The sequence below is a fragment of the Setaria italica genome, chromosome IX (assembly GCF_000263155.2).
Source record: "Setaria italica strain Yugu1 chromosome IX, Setaria_italica_v2.0, whole genome shotgun sequence".
NCBI lineage: Eukaryota > Viridiplantae > Streptophyta > Magnoliopsida > Poales > Poaceae > Setaria > Setaria italica.
The window spans coordinates 8,472,007-8,489,235 of NC_028458.1; the positions used below are offsets into that span (position 1 = coordinate 8,472,007).

General features: G+C 46.4%; 1 protein-coding gene across 3 annotated transcripts; it reads left to right on the forward strand.

Annotated features, from left to right (window-relative positions):
- The first annotated feature begins 9,402 nt into the window (after positions 1 to 9,402).
- LOC101777828 (putative disease resistance RPP13-like protein 1) lies at positions 9,403 to 16,401 on the forward strand. 3 transcript variants are annotated; one of them, XM_022823528.1, is made up of 6 exons: positions 9,403 to 10,709; positions 13,066 to 15,277; positions 15,376 to 15,514; positions 15,608 to 15,682; positions 15,767 to 15,938; positions 16,031 to 16,401. In XM_022823528.1, the coding sequence occupies exons 1-3, from the start codon at positions 9,630 to 9,632 to the stop codon at positions 15,378 to 15,380; spliced, it is 3,297 nt and encodes a 1,098-aa protein (XP_022679263.1). In that variant the 5' UTR covers positions 9,403 to 9,629; the 3' UTR covers positions 15,381 to 15,514; positions 15,608 to 15,682; positions 15,767 to 15,938; positions 16,031 to 16,401. The 3 variants fall into 3 exon arrangements, with proteins under 3 accessions (XP_022679263.1, XP_022679264.1, XP_004982137.1); XM_022823529.1 differs by having other exon boundaries at positions 16,041 to 16,401; XM_004982080.3 differs by having other exon boundaries at positions 15,767 to 16,401.
- The last annotated feature ends 828 nt before the right edge of the window (positions 16,402 to 17,229 follow it).

Consider the following 17,229-nt stretch of genomic DNA (forward strand, 5'->3'; position numbering starts at 1 on the left):
AAGACTGCAACGATTCATTTGCACTGCCAAACAAACGAGCATGACAAATCGTAGGTCTCCCCTGCTAGCATGGTATAGGAGCTGATGGACCACCTCTGAAGCTACTATATACTATATTCATGTCCATTATGGTGTGGACATGGACTGATGGACCACCTCTGAAGATATATTTCACGTGGAGTTTATTAATGAAAGTGTCTTTTTTTTTTACTACGTCGATCTCCTAGAACGTATTTAAATTTATAATAAATGTAATCTGATATATATGTTTCAGACTTGTTTGGTCCATCAGTCCATGTCCACACCATAATTAAGCTAGGCGTGTCACACTTGTTTAGGTGTGAGTTTAGTTTACGCCACAACTAGAACGTGCTAAAACTTTCTAAACCCTATGCACCGTGTTTCATAGAACCAAAGTAGGAGTACTCCGTATATGACTAGTTACGAAACAGGACCTTCCTACTTTGGTTGCTATAATTTATAATTAGAAGACTATCCCTTAATTCTAATAACTTGCCATCCGAATCATCTCGATCAGCGTGATGATTATGATCACGAGTTTACTCCCTCCATCCATATGTGTTTGATCGGCGTATTTGTCACACGAAAAGATCCAAGATTTTTCTTGCGGTCGCACGCTGACTGAGATCATGCGTTTGGGTGAAAATCGTTCAAAGACTGAGGACGATGGGCAATGAAGCGTTGAATGATTTGCGTGGGAGTGTTTCTTCTTCCTTAGTCTCCGTGAAGCTAACAAATACGCTGCTCGAATAGGATGGAGGGAGCATCTGCTTGCATTTTCGGCGGATCATCATCGGCGGCTTGTTTCGGCCCTTGGGTCCTGTGCTGATTCGGTGGACCCCACATGCATAGAATCCAAGCAAAATCTCCTCCAGATTTCTAGCTTATGCAAATATCTTCCCCGTTATTAGCCATTTTCAGTCAGTTATTATATATATACGTATAGAAAAAGATCTACGTGGATTAACTTGTACGGCAACAGGCTAAGAAGGAATATCTGTATTGCATGGTCAGTCAATCATTGGCCTAGCTAAACCGCTGATCGAAATGTTATTTACTTTATTTATGCCGATGAAATTTTTTTAATGTTAGGGTCTTTTACTAAGGAAAAAAAATCTGGTTGAGGAATAGATTTTTTTTAATGCTAGGGTCTTTCTCTTCATCAGGTCGCTACTTCCCGGACAGGGCTATCGATTTGGTCGACGAGGCGTGCGCGGCCGTGAGGCTGCAAAAGAACGGCGAAAGAGGCAACAAGGAAGCGACAGCAGGATGCCCATGGACGACGACAATGTCGTCGCACCGGACCTCATAGCGCAGGTGTGGCGGAACCATCCAACTTAAACTGGTTTAAATGCGCCTAATTGCTGCCGACGCAGCAACTATCCGAAACGCATTTAAAACAGTATAAGTCCGGTCGTCCGTTGAGTGTCCCTAGGACTCCTCGAAAGATCTACATCGTGTCTCATATCTATACATCAGGATAGTATCCGCGATGGGATAGCATCAACAAATATTACATTTTTATAAACATATTAAAGGTACGATATATTACAACCATAGATTGAAGAAAACTTAATAGTGCAAGTTAATCCTTTGCTAAGAGTTAAATATAAACCAGTCCGGGGTAAGTAATTAAACATCTAAGTTTATTCTAGAGTATCATGAGACTCATAAGATACCCTAGATCTTCGGGGCTTCCTCTTCGGTGGGTCCCTGCTGGGTTTCTGAAAACAACAACAAGGATCCCCTGAGTACGAAGTACTCAGCAAGTCTGACCCGTCTAACCAATATAATAGCTTTTCTGGAACTGTATGAAAGTTGTTTAGTGTACTGGCTGACTCACTTTTTGCCGAAAGAGCTTACTAAAAGTGAAACCTTAACTTTGTCTTTTATTTCAATTGAGTTATTACTTAACCAGTTTAGGTGATGAAAAAGAAATACCTTTGCAACAGTAGGAAATTAAGTCATACAACAAATTAATTTGGAAAGACATTGCATTCATGAGATTACATTACGATGCTCAACAGTGATCAAGTGCATTCATAACCGAGAATTGCGGCGATCCGGATCAATTTACATCCTGCAGGAGAGTACCCTGATCACCAGCCATATACGACTGTACAGGTCGTACGTAACGACTTTTCGATTAGCAAATCCAATGATTGGGAATAAGACTACCCAGACCCAGGGACGCACCCCCACATGGGACCCCACGTCTGGCCCGATCACCATGTGAGTTTCAGGCTACGCCCCTGCCAATCTCCAGCACGTCAAGCGCGGGTACGAAGTATTCCTGATCAGAGGGTTTACTAACCTACTGGGCTTTACTGGTCCCAGACCCAGTAAGTGATCAGATGTCTTTCACTTGATCAAAGGTTAAGACAACGAATTGGGCCTTAACCAGATTAGACTAGCAGACAGAACTACATCCTTAGCTTTTGTCCGCTTCTTAAATTCCAAGTCATCTTTCCATAATTAACATGCATGACTCAATATTTACCTTAAGGTTTGGTAAACCAAGTATTTAAGCAACTAAGCAATTTTAGACTTGGGTTATCTACTAAAGGTTTGAACAAGTGGCAAAGATGTCCTTAAAACAAGGTATGATAATGCACAAGGATGGGTTTCAAGCAACTCCTAGACTTAGTGCATACATATAGCAAATAACCGATAATGGACACATGAAATATCGACTCCAAAATAATGGGTATAATGCACCAGGGCTTGCCTGGGATCAACAAAGGTTAGTTCTTCGGAAAACCTCTTTAGTAAAAGAGGCACTTCACATTTCGCGAACGCTGTCCATCTCCAGCTGAATTCCACGAATTCCACTTCAGGAGTTGTGACGTCTATGATTCAGTATATGCAAGAGTTAGAGATGCAAACTTTTGAATACAAGACTATACAACTTTCCTTCATGATAAAGTTGCAAGCCAACAGTGACTACACAATTTATCATGATAAAGTTGCAAGCCGACACACAAAAACCCGAAAAGATTAACCCACCATTTTTATTTTCTTTACTAATCCTACCTGAGACCTTTTATTTTATTTTTAAAAGCATTATAATAATTTTCTAATCTCAAAACTTATTTCCTATGACTTAATAATGATTTGTGGATAATAAAGCATTTTTCAAGTTTTATACATTTAATAATGTTTAAGCATTTATTTAAATACCTTAACTAAAAAGGCATTAAATAAATACCTAAATTTTTATTATTTTTCCTAGGATTTAAGATTTTTAATGCATAAAGGAAAATAAAACAATCCTAATAAAATTGGTTTCACTAATTTTGGGCACTTCTACAATTTCCTGTGAATTAAATGGTGAAAACCGGATTTAATCTATTTAGCTAATAAAAGAAAAACCTAAAGTTTATTCAAAACCCCGGTTCAAACTTTTCTTACCCAGCATTCTACTACCCACCATCACTTCCACATAGGGCCCGCAAACTGGTCTCTTTACAAGCAAAAAGGCCCACCCGGCCTCCTACTCTCCTCCCCTTCTTCTTACTGATAAGCGGGGCCCACGGCTAGTACCTCTCCTCGGGCCGAAAAGTGGCCCGCCAGCTCTTAACCTGCGACGCATGGGCCTCCTTGCGGCAGGCCCTTTTGGGCCGGCTCTCTCCTCTCTCCTCCTTCTTAACCATCGGCCGGCCCATCTTTCTTTTTCCTTTTTCTTTCTCCGACGATCGGCCTGCTAATCCGGCCCATGGCCTATCTTTCAACCGCCGGCCCACCTTTCCCCCCCTTCTTTCTTCTTCACTCCCACCTGGGCCTCTTGGCCCACTTCTTTTCCAAGCCGATAAACGGCCCACCTGCTCCCTTTCTCCTTTTACGCCGCGCGGGCCAGCTAGGCCGGTGCCTTCCCCTAGCCCAAGATGGGCGGCTGGCCCTTTTTCCTTTTTGTTGCCCCCCCTCTTGCGGTTGTCGTGCGGGCCCCCTTGGTTAGGGGCTTCTTCCTCCCCTGGCCAAGAACAGAGGCGCACGCCGACGGGGGAAGAACAGGGCGGCCCGGCCGACGGCGGCTCTCCGGCGGCTGAGCGGGACGGGGTGGCGGCGCCCAGGCCAGGCGCACCCGCGCCCAGCCACAGCTCGCCGAGAGGCGGCCCGAGCCGGCCCCTCCACGGGCGGTCACGACTCGGCCAGCGATCGGCCCTGGCGGCGCACGAAGGTGGCGCAAGCGCCTTCCACGACTCCTCCTTTATCTCCAACACGCTCGCAGGACGCCCCTAGACCTGCCAATTGAGAAGAAATGGCCGGTTCAGAAGCTCACCTCGTGGATTTGGTGATGGCGGCCGGCGGATTAAAACAGCGGCACACCGGAGCTTGACGGCGGGGAGCTGGGAAACGGAGGGGCGTGGGGCGTTGAGGAGGAGCTGGCGGACCCTTGGGCAGGTGGAATCGCAAAGAGGAGCGACGGCGTGGGTGAATCGGCCGGCAGTGGCATTGCTTGACCGAGCTTTGGCTCGCATGGCAGAAGAAAAGGCGGAGGGTTAAACGAATAAGGGCAGGGCGGTAGTAATGTAAACTTTTACCGTGCATGCGTGCCACCTCGACAACCTGCACGCCTGCGTGAGCGCGGACGTGGCCGTTGTGCTGGCCGGCGAGCAGAAGTGCCGGCGGCGGCACGTCTCTGCTGCTCTGCTCGTTTCCCTCTTCCTTCTTCTTCTTTAACTCCGAATTTTAGATCTCAAAATTGACCAATTCGAATCCAATCTCTCGAAAATCCCTTAAGCAATCTTGTAGAGTAGTCTAAGAACTTCAATTGATAGATTGGCCTCCAACCGAAATAAGCACCCTAAGATCGAGATTTTGAAGCTCAAAGTTCCTGTCAACATTTCCTGTTAATTGAACCTCCACGATTCAGTTTCGACAGTCCTCAAATGTGGTCATTTACCCTCCTTTGGACCCAATTTCAGTGGCCCAAACTTATGCCATATAGTCCAACAACTCACCATTCGTGCTCTACAACTAATAAGGATTCCATTTTGCACAAGAAACCATATAACTTTTACACTAGATTTTTCTGAATGTGGCTCCAAACATTGCTAACCAATGCTGTTTTCCAGACTTAGAATTATTTCAGCAAGGAGCCCGAAATCTGCTCATTTGCTGACTTTTGGCTCCAATTTGAATTCAAACCTTCCACTTTCTCTGGACAACAACAATTCATTTACCTTCTCCATAGCCTATATTTCACTAATGTCCAAAAACATCTGCTCACTTACAAGGAAATTTTTCCAGAAATTGGCTCCAAAGTCATGTACTCAACATCATTTTCAGACTTAGAAATTTCTCGCGTCTTCTCGGCTGAAATCAGCTCAACCTGCCATCTTTGGACTTCAGTATAAATGTGAATTCTCCACTCTCTCTGGCCCACAACATCCTACTCGGCTTGTCTAAAGACCATATTTCATTAATGTTCAGAAACGTTTACTCCCTTACATGAAAATTTATGCAGAAACCCATTTCGAAGTTGGGTACTCGTTATGATTTCCAGATTCGCACATTTTCGGACGGAAAATAGTAACTTTGTCGATTTCTTCTTCGATTATATTTCCGCGAGGTCTAGGACTTGAATTAGATCCCAAGCTTCACCCTTTTGAGTTCTAAATACTCTCGAGTCTCCATTTCATATCTTAGCCAAATCTATCCAAATTTGAAACTCCAATTTGCAAATTTGCTCAAATTTGACTTTGGCTCAATTTACCTTCCCCTAATCCAACTTTTCCATTAACTTCTTAATGTTATTCTTAAGCTATCATTAACACGGGGTGTTACAGCAGGTGCTGGCAATGTTGGGCGATTCAGCATTCTCAATTGCTTCGATCATCACACATGTATAAATAGAACGCGATGTTCCGAATGTATGCCGTGCATATTGTGAGCAAATGGACGGGCATCCCGGTGACGGCCCTGGGCCGGGATGACCGGAAGAGGCTGCTCGACCTGACGCGGTGCTGCGCTCGCGGTCAGGCCTCGCCAACCCCGACCAGCCGTCCGGCTCCTTCCTCTTCCTCGGCCCACGGGCGTCGTCGGCAAGACCGAGCTCGCCAAGGCCCTCGCCGAGGAGCTTTTCGGCAACGAGAAGGCGTTCCTCCGCATCGACATGTCCGAGTACATCGGCGCAAGCTCCGTCACAAGCCTCATCGGCTCACCTCCAGGGTATATATGTTCACAAATATCTCACGACATGCTCCAGTACTTGCACGTAAGAGCAACTCTAAAAAGTTCCCTTATATTACCCCAAAATCTGATTTAGGAGAAAAATGAAAAAAACAAGGTCCAACACTCCCATATTTTCTCCGCAAGGATACAACATCGCGAAAAACTCCCCAATCACCCCACGTGTATCCACGTCGCCATTCCTCCCCCAATCGGCCACAGGTCTTCCTTTCCCGCCTGCAGAGCCAGTCCCGCCAAATTTTTTCCCCGCGCGCGTGAGGCAAGCGTCGGAGGCGCGAGCAGCTTCCTTGGCGGCGCGAACGGGCCTGCGATGCATCGACCATGTTCATATGCTCCGGTCCGGCAGGGCAGAACGGTGCGCGGCACAAGGTGCGGCAGGTCCTGTCTGTCAGCGGCCACCTACACCAATGGCCTGTCGGGGACCAAAATTTGCACGGGTCCATTGGTGGCCGAACTTGGCCAGACCGGCGGCGGCAACTTGGGAAGTGATCTGCAAGGTCGAGGACCTGCGGCGGCATCAGCATTTGGTCTTACCTTTTTCTGAATCCAGGGATACTTTGTATAGTTTCTGAATCAATTCCTGATGAAAAATTTGCCCAACATGATGATTTGTCAGTTGTCGGAGTCGTTTGCCTTTTGGGAATCAAACATACATCAGCTTCCAATCGTGGGTCTCCTGCCATGCTCGAGATTACTAGGGTAAGTACGTTGGTATCGTCTAATAGATAGTCTCATGCATTGACACATAATCTTGAGATGACTTAACAGGCAACCCATACAATGGATTGTCTTATAAGTTGTCTGGTATAGCTATATAATTTCTTAATATGTGCATATGAAAAAAAGGAAATATTATGAGTTGCATGGTCGGGAAAGGTCGTCTCCATCTGCAAGTATTTCTGCAAATAGGTAAATTTGCAAGTTAAATCTAAAATACATTTGATAATAGACATAATGATATATATTTTACTTTAATTAACTAACTTGTTCAATAGATATTGATGGTCAAAGTTGGAGTAAAAAGTCAATAGTATCATCTATTTAAGAACAGAGGGAGTACGTGCTGAGATGGCGAGGCATATCCTGTAACTAATTTATACGTACTCGAGTCTGTCAAGTTGGTACTGTAGGCGCGCTATTGTATAGCGGAAGCAACTGAAGTTATATAAATATTAGTTATGGATAATAAAGAGTGGGAACTAATCAGGACGCCGAAGCCGCCACAGCGTAGACTTTGGCAGCCTCCTAGCTGGCGATGCTTCTAGTTGATCCATCATTGATTATCATCATTTATGATAATCAGTGATGATTAAATCTACCAACTTGGTGGACAAACCAGTGCCCGTGCAACCGCCGCGCCTGTGCCGCCGCATCGCCGTCGCCCGCGTCCTGTCCGGCCGTCGTGCCGTGAGCGTGTCCTGCAGATGCCTCGCCGGAGCCACGCATGCCGTCTGTGTGCCGCCGCTTTGCTGCCGACCCGCTCGCCGCCTCGCAACCCGCAGCCATGCGCGCTGCGGCTCTGGACTCCCAGACGCACGGCCGTGGCCAGACCACGCGCACGCGCCAGCCCCGCCGGAACCCATGTGAAGCCAAAGGCTTCACCTTTAGGGAGTGTTTGGGAGAGGGGTGCTAAACTTTAGCACCCCCACTTTAATCCATTTTAGTCACTTATATTCTCAAACAGGTGAGCTAAAACTGGTGGACTAAATTTTAACCCCCACTAATCCCTTAGTCACTTGGGGGTAGCTAAAATTGACTAAATGGACTAAAAAGTGATCCCTTAGGACCACTTTCCCCCTGCCCCCTCCCCTCTCTCTCCTCCTCTCAGTCTCTCTCTCTCTCCCCGCCTCCTTCACCCGAACCGCTCAGGGGCCGGCTCCTCACCTCCGGCGCTGGTCCCGCCGCCTCCGCCTCGCCGCCGCCGCCGCCTCCGCCTCTGGCCCGCCCCGCCGCCTCCACCTCGCCCGCCGCCGCCGCCTCACAGCCGCCGCCTCTGCCTCGCCGCCGCCGTGGCCTCCACGAGCCGGGCGCCCTCGCCGTTGAGGAGGATGGCCCGGTTCCCATAGCCGTCCACGCCGAGTCGCCCCGCCCACTCGAGGTACTCGGCGAGCGCCCTGGCGAGGTCCGCCTCGAGTGCGGTGTTGGGATGTGCCACGAGCAGGAAGAGGACGGTGCTTTGAGAAGGAAGAGGAGGGGTGAAGGAGAGAGAGAAAGCAGGGATAAATCTGTCTTTTGTCAACACATGTGCTAAAATTTAGCCTCCTTCCTAAACATCCTGAAGAGCTAAAGTTTAGCACCCCATTTGATAGTGCTAAAATTTAACCCAAGGCTAAATTTTAGCACCTTCCTCCCAAACAGGCCCTTAGCCTCATCGTGCCGCTACCGCACGCACCCCAGCCGCGCACCGCCATCCTTCGCCGTCAACACCGGCCTCCCGCCATGTCGCCGCCTAAACCCAGGTCTTTTGACCGAGCCTTTCGAGCGGCCACACCGGTGGCCACACGGGCCACAGAGGGCCAAGGCTAGTAAACAGCAAATTTGGTAGCAAACCAAAATTAAAATGCGACGTAACCAAAGCGCTGGCGTAACCATGTCGACCTTAGACCTGATTTGTTAATACATGCTGAGATGGTGCTGCCATATCTTGTAACTAACATATACGTACTCCAGTCTGTCCAGTTGGTACTGCAGGCGCGCTATTATATAGCGGAAGCAACCGAAGTTATATAAATATTAATTATGGATAATAAAGAGGGAGAACTAATCAGGACGCTGAAGCCGCCACAGCGTAGACTTTGCAGCCTCCTAGGTGGCGATGCTTCTAATTGATCCATCATGCTCCAAAATCTTTCTGCAAGTCAGGAGCTGCAGGATATAAGTACAGAACTGACTGCCGATTTCAAAAAATTAAAAAAAATAAAGAAAAAAGAACTGACTGCCGATGGCCAAACATATAACGCCGCCAGCTTGAGCAACACCACTCAAGGTAGCTGGTCAGCTGATGATCTGGACCGAGTAAAAACTATCGGAATGCTATTAGTAGTTCCAGTGTTCCACTGGTAGCTGGTAGGTGCGGAGCCAGCGACGAAGAGAAGAGTTGAAGCTGCATTGGATACATGTGCTCCTGCCTCCTGGGGGTTAGTTGAGACAAATAATTTGAGTTGCATATTTTTTGACTACAGACTGGACACCCAATCGAGGTCCACAAAAATATGGAGTAGCGTACTCTTCTGGCACTCCTATGCGTTGAACTTCGCCTCGCCATCTCATCTGCCCATCCGTGATTTTCCATCGACCGGCCAGGCCTTCCTTCTGTATAAAGCGTCTCCTAAATCACCGCAGAGTGTACACCCCCACATATCTGAAACCCAGTCATCTTCCTTTTGCTCTCTGCTTTGCTACCCTGTTCCCCGACCATGGCGGCGCTGCTGGACGAGTTCGCGTCCAAGCTTGTGGGCATCCTGGCAGGCATGGTGAAGGAGGAGGTGGAGATGCTCCTCGGCGTGCCGGGTGAGGTCACCAAGCTCGAGACCACGCTCCGTGACCTGAGCGACATCTTGGGTGATGCGGAGAGGAAGCGCATCCGTGACAAGGCTACGGAGGGTTGGGTGAGGGAGCTCAAGGACGTCATGTACGACGCCGATGACGTCCTTGACCTCTGCCAGCTCATGGAGGGCGGAGAAGATCCTCCCGCACCAACATCTGCTCCGAAAACCACCTCAAGGTGCTGGGACATGCCCAAGATGTTCTTTTGCTTCCGCAACCCTGTTGCGGCACATGAGATTGGAACGAAGATCCAAGCGATCAACCAGCGACTGGAAGACCTGGCAAAGAGGAGCTCCCGTTTCGGATTCATCACCCAAGCCATCCATTCCTCAGCTGATTCAATCAACAAAGCTTCCAATTCTTTGTCCGACGAGACTGGATCGGTTTTTATCCGGTCTGATGTTGTCGGCGAGAAGGTTGAGGATGACACGAAGAAAATTGTTGATCTACTCATCAAGAAGGTGGATGCTCCTATAGGATCAAGGGCCAATAGTGATGTGGTTGTTGCTGTTGCTATCACAGGCACAGGTGGGATAGGCAAAACCACTCTTGCTAAGATGGTCTTCGGTGATAGTAGGGTGGAGGACAACTTCGAGGAAAGGATCTGGTTGAGCGTTAACCGTGAGTTCAATGAGATCAATGTCCTACAAAGTCTTATAGCTTCTTTTGGTGCAAAACATGAGGGCTGTGCGGGAAACAAGGACCTACTTCAGCGTGCCATGAAGGATACGATCCGGCAAAAGAAGAAGTTTTTGTTGGTGATGGATGATGTGTGGAGCGAAGATGTGTGGTATAAGCTGCTTAGAGAGCCGCTCAATCATGGTGCTTCTGGCAGTCGAGTCTTGGTGACCACAAGAAATGATGGAGTTGCTCGTGGGATGAAAGCTCAACATCTCCATCGAGTTGACAAGCTAACAACGGAAGATGCTTGGATTTTGCTAAAGAACCAGGTCAGTAATAACTTTTATTTATTACAGTAATTATTTATGCGGTAATTTGAATTTACAGTAACAACTTTTATCTCTTCTTAATTACTTTCTCTCCCTTGGAGGAATGCACGATAGCCCATTGCTCGTTATTTCTCTTGTCGCTCTTGTCCGATCTGATTACGCAAAGGACCATGTAATTTGACTACAAGCCTTTTATCATACTTTCATAAGCTCTTGGCTTAGCAAAACATGTCTCATGGTTATATTTAATTGAACATATCTTATTGACGTTGAGGGAAGTTTTGTTTAGTGCAAGGAATCGGGTATCGTAGCCTAAGAAGGGGAGGAGGTGAATTAGTCAACTTAAAATCTTAACCTATGGCTTCCACTACTTTTCCATCAAACTTAAACTAGATCATGCTATCAAGATGTGCAACTATGGTTGATCTAGTGTGAAATCCTCATCCTAAAATAAGTTTTGCAACCTAGAGGCAATCCTAGCAAGATACTACACTAAGAAAGTAAAGGTACACAAGTTGCAAGTATGAAATGCGGAAATGTAAAGGAGGGGATGAGGGGAAGCAAACTCTTGACACGATGATTTATCCTGCTATATCGGTAGGCACTAAACCACCACTAGTCCACGTTGTTGAAGCACTCACACAAGAGTATTGCTTTCCGATCACCAAGTCTCTCCTGGGACACTCCTTGATTTGCCACTAAGGCTCACGCCAAATTCCCAGGTCACCTTGATACCATCTCCACTAAGGAGCTTCTCCATGAAGGAAGGGGGTCTCCACATTCCCCGCACATGGTCATCGACGCCACTCCACACCAAGCCGGAGGGTTGAAGACTTGCCGGCGAGCCACCAAGGCTCCAAGGTTCCAGCACACCTTGTACAGCTGTGGTTCACTCCTAGAACCAATCACATGGCAGGCACACCTTGCACTCTCTTTTCTCTAGGCCTATCCTAGCACTAAACATTCTTCTAAGCTTGCACTAAGCCTTTGATTAATCACTTATATACTTTTAATGGCTTGGATGTGTTCTTGATGAGTCTTGGTCTCCAATGGACTTTTACACACTCCAGCTTCATCCAACAACTCCAAATGGGTGAGTGGAGGGGGTATAAATAGCCCAAGAACTCAAAGAGCTGTTGCTCCAATGGCTAGTTAAAATATACCATCGGATGTTCCGATGGTATCATTTGGGGTAGCATCGGAACATCCGGTTCTATCCGATGCTACCAGCCGTTGCCTCCCCGCGCCCAGATTCTGCTCAAGTTCCTCCGGTGCTCCCTCTACCACCCATCGGAACATCCGGTGCAGTAGCTTCCTGTGCCAAAACGTCTCTGTTAGATTCTAAATAAATATGCTTCGTCCGATGCCCCCGCGACACATAGCGTCGGATCATCCAGTGCCTCCTTCTTTCTTCTCTTTGCTCCGGCGATTCATACGATGGGTACGAAACTTAGACCATCGGATCATCCGATGGTCCTGCTTGGACTTGGTCTCCACACAACGTACCAAAAGCTTCGATGCTTGCACCGACGCTTTTCCAGCTGGCCATCGGAACATCCAATGGTCTCAAAAACCTTCTTCACACTTGTCACCGACTGATTCGGTGGGCACCTTCTTCTTGTCACCAGATGAATCGGTGGCTATAATGATTCCTGTTTTTCTTTGATTTCTTTGATTCTTTGCTTATCTTTGGTCGTGGTTGCTTCCTTACGACCTATAATACCTTCAAGATATGTTCTCAATGCTTTGTTAGTCATAATGATCGTGTTGTCACATTAATCACCAAAATCACAAACAAATGGCCTATTCGGGGCCATGTTTGCTACATTTAGGCTACTCCCAATGTGGTTTTTATAAGAGTTTCATTTAATGATGTGACACATCAACAATTTTGATGATATGGCATCCTAATAATCATGAAGAGAGAGAGGGAAGGAGTATCATCCTGATTAAACTTTGTATACATTGTTTCCAAGACTATGAAACCTGATGAAACTAGCATTAGGGATTAGAGAGTTTCATTTCATCTCATAACATCCAATCACATACCTCACAATTAAACGTTATGTCCAACCTATGAAATCGCGAAATGAAACTCTCCATTGGGAGATCTTGTTTCATACATCCACTCAAACATCTTTCGATGACATACCACTCTTGAAAATTGTAATATGAAATTCCCCACTGGGAGTAGCCATGGTTGCTCCAGAGTCTAGACTCTATTGAAGTCACTTCAACTTTTTCCCTACACACAACCCCTGCACAAGTTATGATACAACATAAAATCCATTGGGAGCTTTTCGATTCTAGCACCATTTCCTCTCTCAAACTTGCTGCATTTTTTTTCCAATACTAGGTAGTTTTGAATGAGAGTGATGAAGCTGATGTCGATGAATTGAAGAGTATCGGGATGGAAATTGTTGAAAGATGTGACTGCTTGCCATTAGCAGTTAAGGTCCTTGGAGGACTCTTGCGCCGCAAAAGTAGAACAAGAGATGACTGGACGGATGTTAGTAGCCATGGCACTTGGTCGACAACTGGAATCCATGAAGATATTAATAAAGCGGTCTATTTGAGTTATGAAGACTTGCCTTCACACCTGAAGCAATGTTTTGTGTATTGTTCGCTAATCCCTAAAGGTTACTTGATTTTGAGTGCAGAAATAGTCAAGGTTTGGATTGCAGCAGGTCATGTACACAACAAGATGAGCTGTAAGGCACCAGAAGAGTTGGGGGAAGAATACTACAAAGAATTGGTTTCAAGAAATCTTCTAGAACCAGACAAACGTTACTATAGTACAATAGCATGCAGCATGCACGATGTTGTCCGTTCCTTCGCTCAGTATATAATTAAAGATGAAGGGATACTTATTAGTGATGGGCAGGATGTCAATAGAACTCTTAGCACTGCAAAGCTTCGGCACCTATCTATCTCAAACAAGGCAGTAGGGCATGACACTTTGCAAACACAAGCCTTGCTTAGAACATTAATGTTATTCGGAAGCAGCACCACTGTTGAGTTGAAGGATATGTTGAACAACCTTTCTTGCCTAAGAGTACTACGTCTGATAGAAGTAGATCTAGTTGAGCTGCCAGACTCCATATGCCACCTCAAACATTTAAGATCCTTGTGTCTTTCTGGCACAAGCATATCCACAATTCCTCAAGGCATAGGAGATCTAAAATTTCTACAATCTATTGACCTTGATGGGTGTGCAAATATTCATCAACTTCCTAACAGCATCCTAAAGCTGCGGAAGCTAAGGTCACTCAACTTGAGCGACACGGCAATCACTTCAATTCCTCGTGGCTTGGGAAAACTAGAAGATTTGTTCCACATAAGCGGGTTTCCAACACATTATTCAGATGAGAGCACAGGTGGCTGGTGCAGCTTAGAAGAACTCAGACCTCTGTCGAAGCTCCAACGCCTTAAAATAAGTTGTCTGGAGAAGGCACCTTCCGGTTCTATGGCTGCTAAAGCAAACCTTAGCAGTAAACATCACCTGAAATGGTTATATTTGGAATTTACCAGCAGGCTAGGAGACAACGGGGAGGTCGAAGGCAACATTAGCGAGGAGGAACACAGGAGAACAGAGGAGGTGCTGGATAATTTGTGTCCTCCAACTTGCATGGAAGAACTTGATATCACAGGCTACTTTGCACGTGGGCTACCGCAGTGGATGAGAACCATGTCAGCCTTTGGGAGCTTAAGGCGGTTGCAGCTAGATGACTACGCATGCTGCACGCATCTACCTAATGGATTGGGGCAGCTCCCCTTTCTTGATTATTTTTGGGTCGATCGTGCTCCGTCTGTCCAGTGCGTTGGGCACGATTTCCTCTTCCCCTCCTTGGGTGGTCAAGCCGATGGCAAAGTAACACGGAACAATAAGAGGCAGCCTCATCATACTTCGCGTGGTGCTGGTGTTGCTTTTCCCAAGCTGATAACATTGGGTTTTGTAGGCATGCTGGGATGGATAGAGTGGGAGTGGGAGCAGCACGTCCTAGCGATGCCTGCACTAGAGGAGCTTACAATCAGAAACTGCAAACTGCAACGCCTTCCTGCAGGGCTTGCACAACATGCATGCCGGTTGAGACAGTTGAGCCTGACAGATGTCCAGCACTTGGTCTCTGTGGATAACTTCCCTTCACTAGTCAAGCTTCGGTCATATGACAACCCAAGGCTGGAGAGGATCAGCAACAACCCAAGCTTGCAATTGATTGACATTAGCTATTGCCGAGCACTAAAGGAATTGGATCGTTTGCCATCCCTTCGAAGCCTCCTGTGGTGGGATTTGCGTGCTGAAGCACTCCCAAAATACTTGCGAGAGGCAACGCTAAAGAAATTGCGTGTAGATTGTAGCCGAAGTTTGCTCAAACTGATAGCACTACAAGATGAATCCTCCGAATGGGGAAAGATCCAGCATGTCCAGCAACTAAAGGCGTATGGACGCAAGATAGAAGGAGAAGCGGAGGAAGCCGACCAATCGCACGAAGATGAGGATGCCGAGTGGTACATCTACTGTACCAAGGAGCCGTATTCATTCGACGCATACCTGGGCAAGTCCACGGGTGAGTTCATCTTCGACCTACTCGGTGGTTTTATAACTGTATGTGTGTGTACACTCATGTAAAAATGGATTTCTAACTGTATATTCACCTGCGCACAGGATGAAGATGAAGCAGAAGTAGACGAGGTGAACGAAGAACAAAGTCCAGGAATAGAACATAGTAAGAATGCAAGGAACAGAGGAAGCTCTCAGGCTGTTACGACAGGACGAGCATTCGAATCAATCCACCAAATACTAGGTATGAATTGCCCAAATACTGATGGTCTTGTAGTTGTACACGCCAAATTGGCTGTGACTATTCTAACTGGAAAGCATTGTCGTGTTAACGCAGGAGAAAGAAACCCAAGAAGGAGAAGAACACATCGCAATTGGGTGGTGGCAATGTGGCATACTGTCCCTCAAATTCGTAAGTTGTATATGTTTTTGTGCGAAAAATATAATACAGCAGTAAGGCGCGAGCGTCTCTCTAACCAGTTGTTGTGACGCTCAGGAAGGGAGCGCCAGCACGGGCGGCCTTGGACTCGTTGGAGCGAATACGCGTCGGGGACGAGCGATGTGCTGAGAGCTGAAGCACTGAACGTGCGCACGCAGGGCAGCAGGGAAGGGATTTGCACATTTAGCTCCTAGGATTTGCACTTTCTTGTTGCCGTATTTGTAGGCAGGTCTGCACTCCATCCCTTCTTTTTGGTTGGTCCGTGCTAGCTCGTCAGACTTTCTACAGTGTTTTTGAATGTTCGATAACAAATGAGTGTAGGAATTTGCAGACGTGCTCTATGATGCCGAGATAACAATTGCATCCCCCCCTCATGGATCCTCTGGAAAGCTGAAGCTACTCTGCAAGACTGCAACGATTCATTTGCACTGCCAAACAAACGAGCATGACAAATCGTAGGTCTCCCCTGCTAGCATGGCATAGGAGCTGATGGACCACCTCTGAAGCTACTATATACTATATTCATGTCCATTATGGTGTGGACATGGACTGATGGACCACCTCTGAAGATATATTTCACGTGGAGTTTATTAATGAAAGTGTCTTTTTTTTTACTACGTCGATATCCTAGAACGTATTTAAATTTATAATAAATGTAATCTGATATATATGTTTCAGACTTGTTTGGTCCATCAGTCCATGTCCACACCATAATTAAGCTAGGCGTGTCACACTTGTTTAGGTGTGAGTTTAGTTTACGCCACAACTAGAACGTGCTAAAACTTTCTAAACCCTATGCACCGTGTTTCATAGAACCAAAGTAGGAGTACTCCGTATATGACTAGTTACGAAACAGGACCTTCCTACTTTGGTTGCTATAATTTATAATTAGAAGACTATCCCTTAATTCTAATAACTTGCCATCCGAATCATCTCGATCAGCGTGATGATTATGATCACGAGTTTACTCCCTCCATCCATATGTGTTTGATCGGCGTATTTGTCACACGAAAAGATCCAAGATTTTTCTTGCGGTCGCACGCTGACTGAGATCATGCGTTTGGGTGAAAATCGTTCAAAGACTGAGGACGATGGGCAATGAAGCGTTGAATGATTTGCGTGGGAGTGTTTCTTCTTCCTTAGTCTCCGTGAAGCTAACAAATACGCTGCTCGAATAGGATGGAGGGAGCATCTGCTTGCATTTTCGGCGGATCATCATCGGCGGCTTGTTTCGGCCCTTGGGTCCTGTGCTGATTCGGTGGACCCCACATGCATAGAATCCAAGCAAAATCTCCTCCAGATTTCTAGCTTATGCAAATATCTTCCCCGTTATTAGCCATTTTCAGTCAGTTATTATATATATACGTATAGAAAAAGATCTACGTGGATTAACTTGTACGGCAACAGGCTGAGAAGGAATATCTGTATTGCATGATCAGTCAATCATTGGCCTAGCTAAACCGCTGATCGAAATGTTATTTACTTTATTTATGCCGATGAAATTTTTTTAATGTTAGGGT

What these genes read in the sequence shown, in the direction of transcription:
- LOC101777828 (XM_004982080.3), top strand. Translation starts at nt 9,630, where the DNA reads ATGGCGGCGCTGCTGGACGAGTTCGCGTCCAAGCTTGTGGGCATCCTG. An exon ending in GGATTTTGCTAAAGAACCAG is followed by an intron (nt 10,710 to 13,065) that starts GTCAGTAATAAC and finishes TTCCAATACTAG; the next exon opens with GTAGTTTTGAATGAGAGTGA.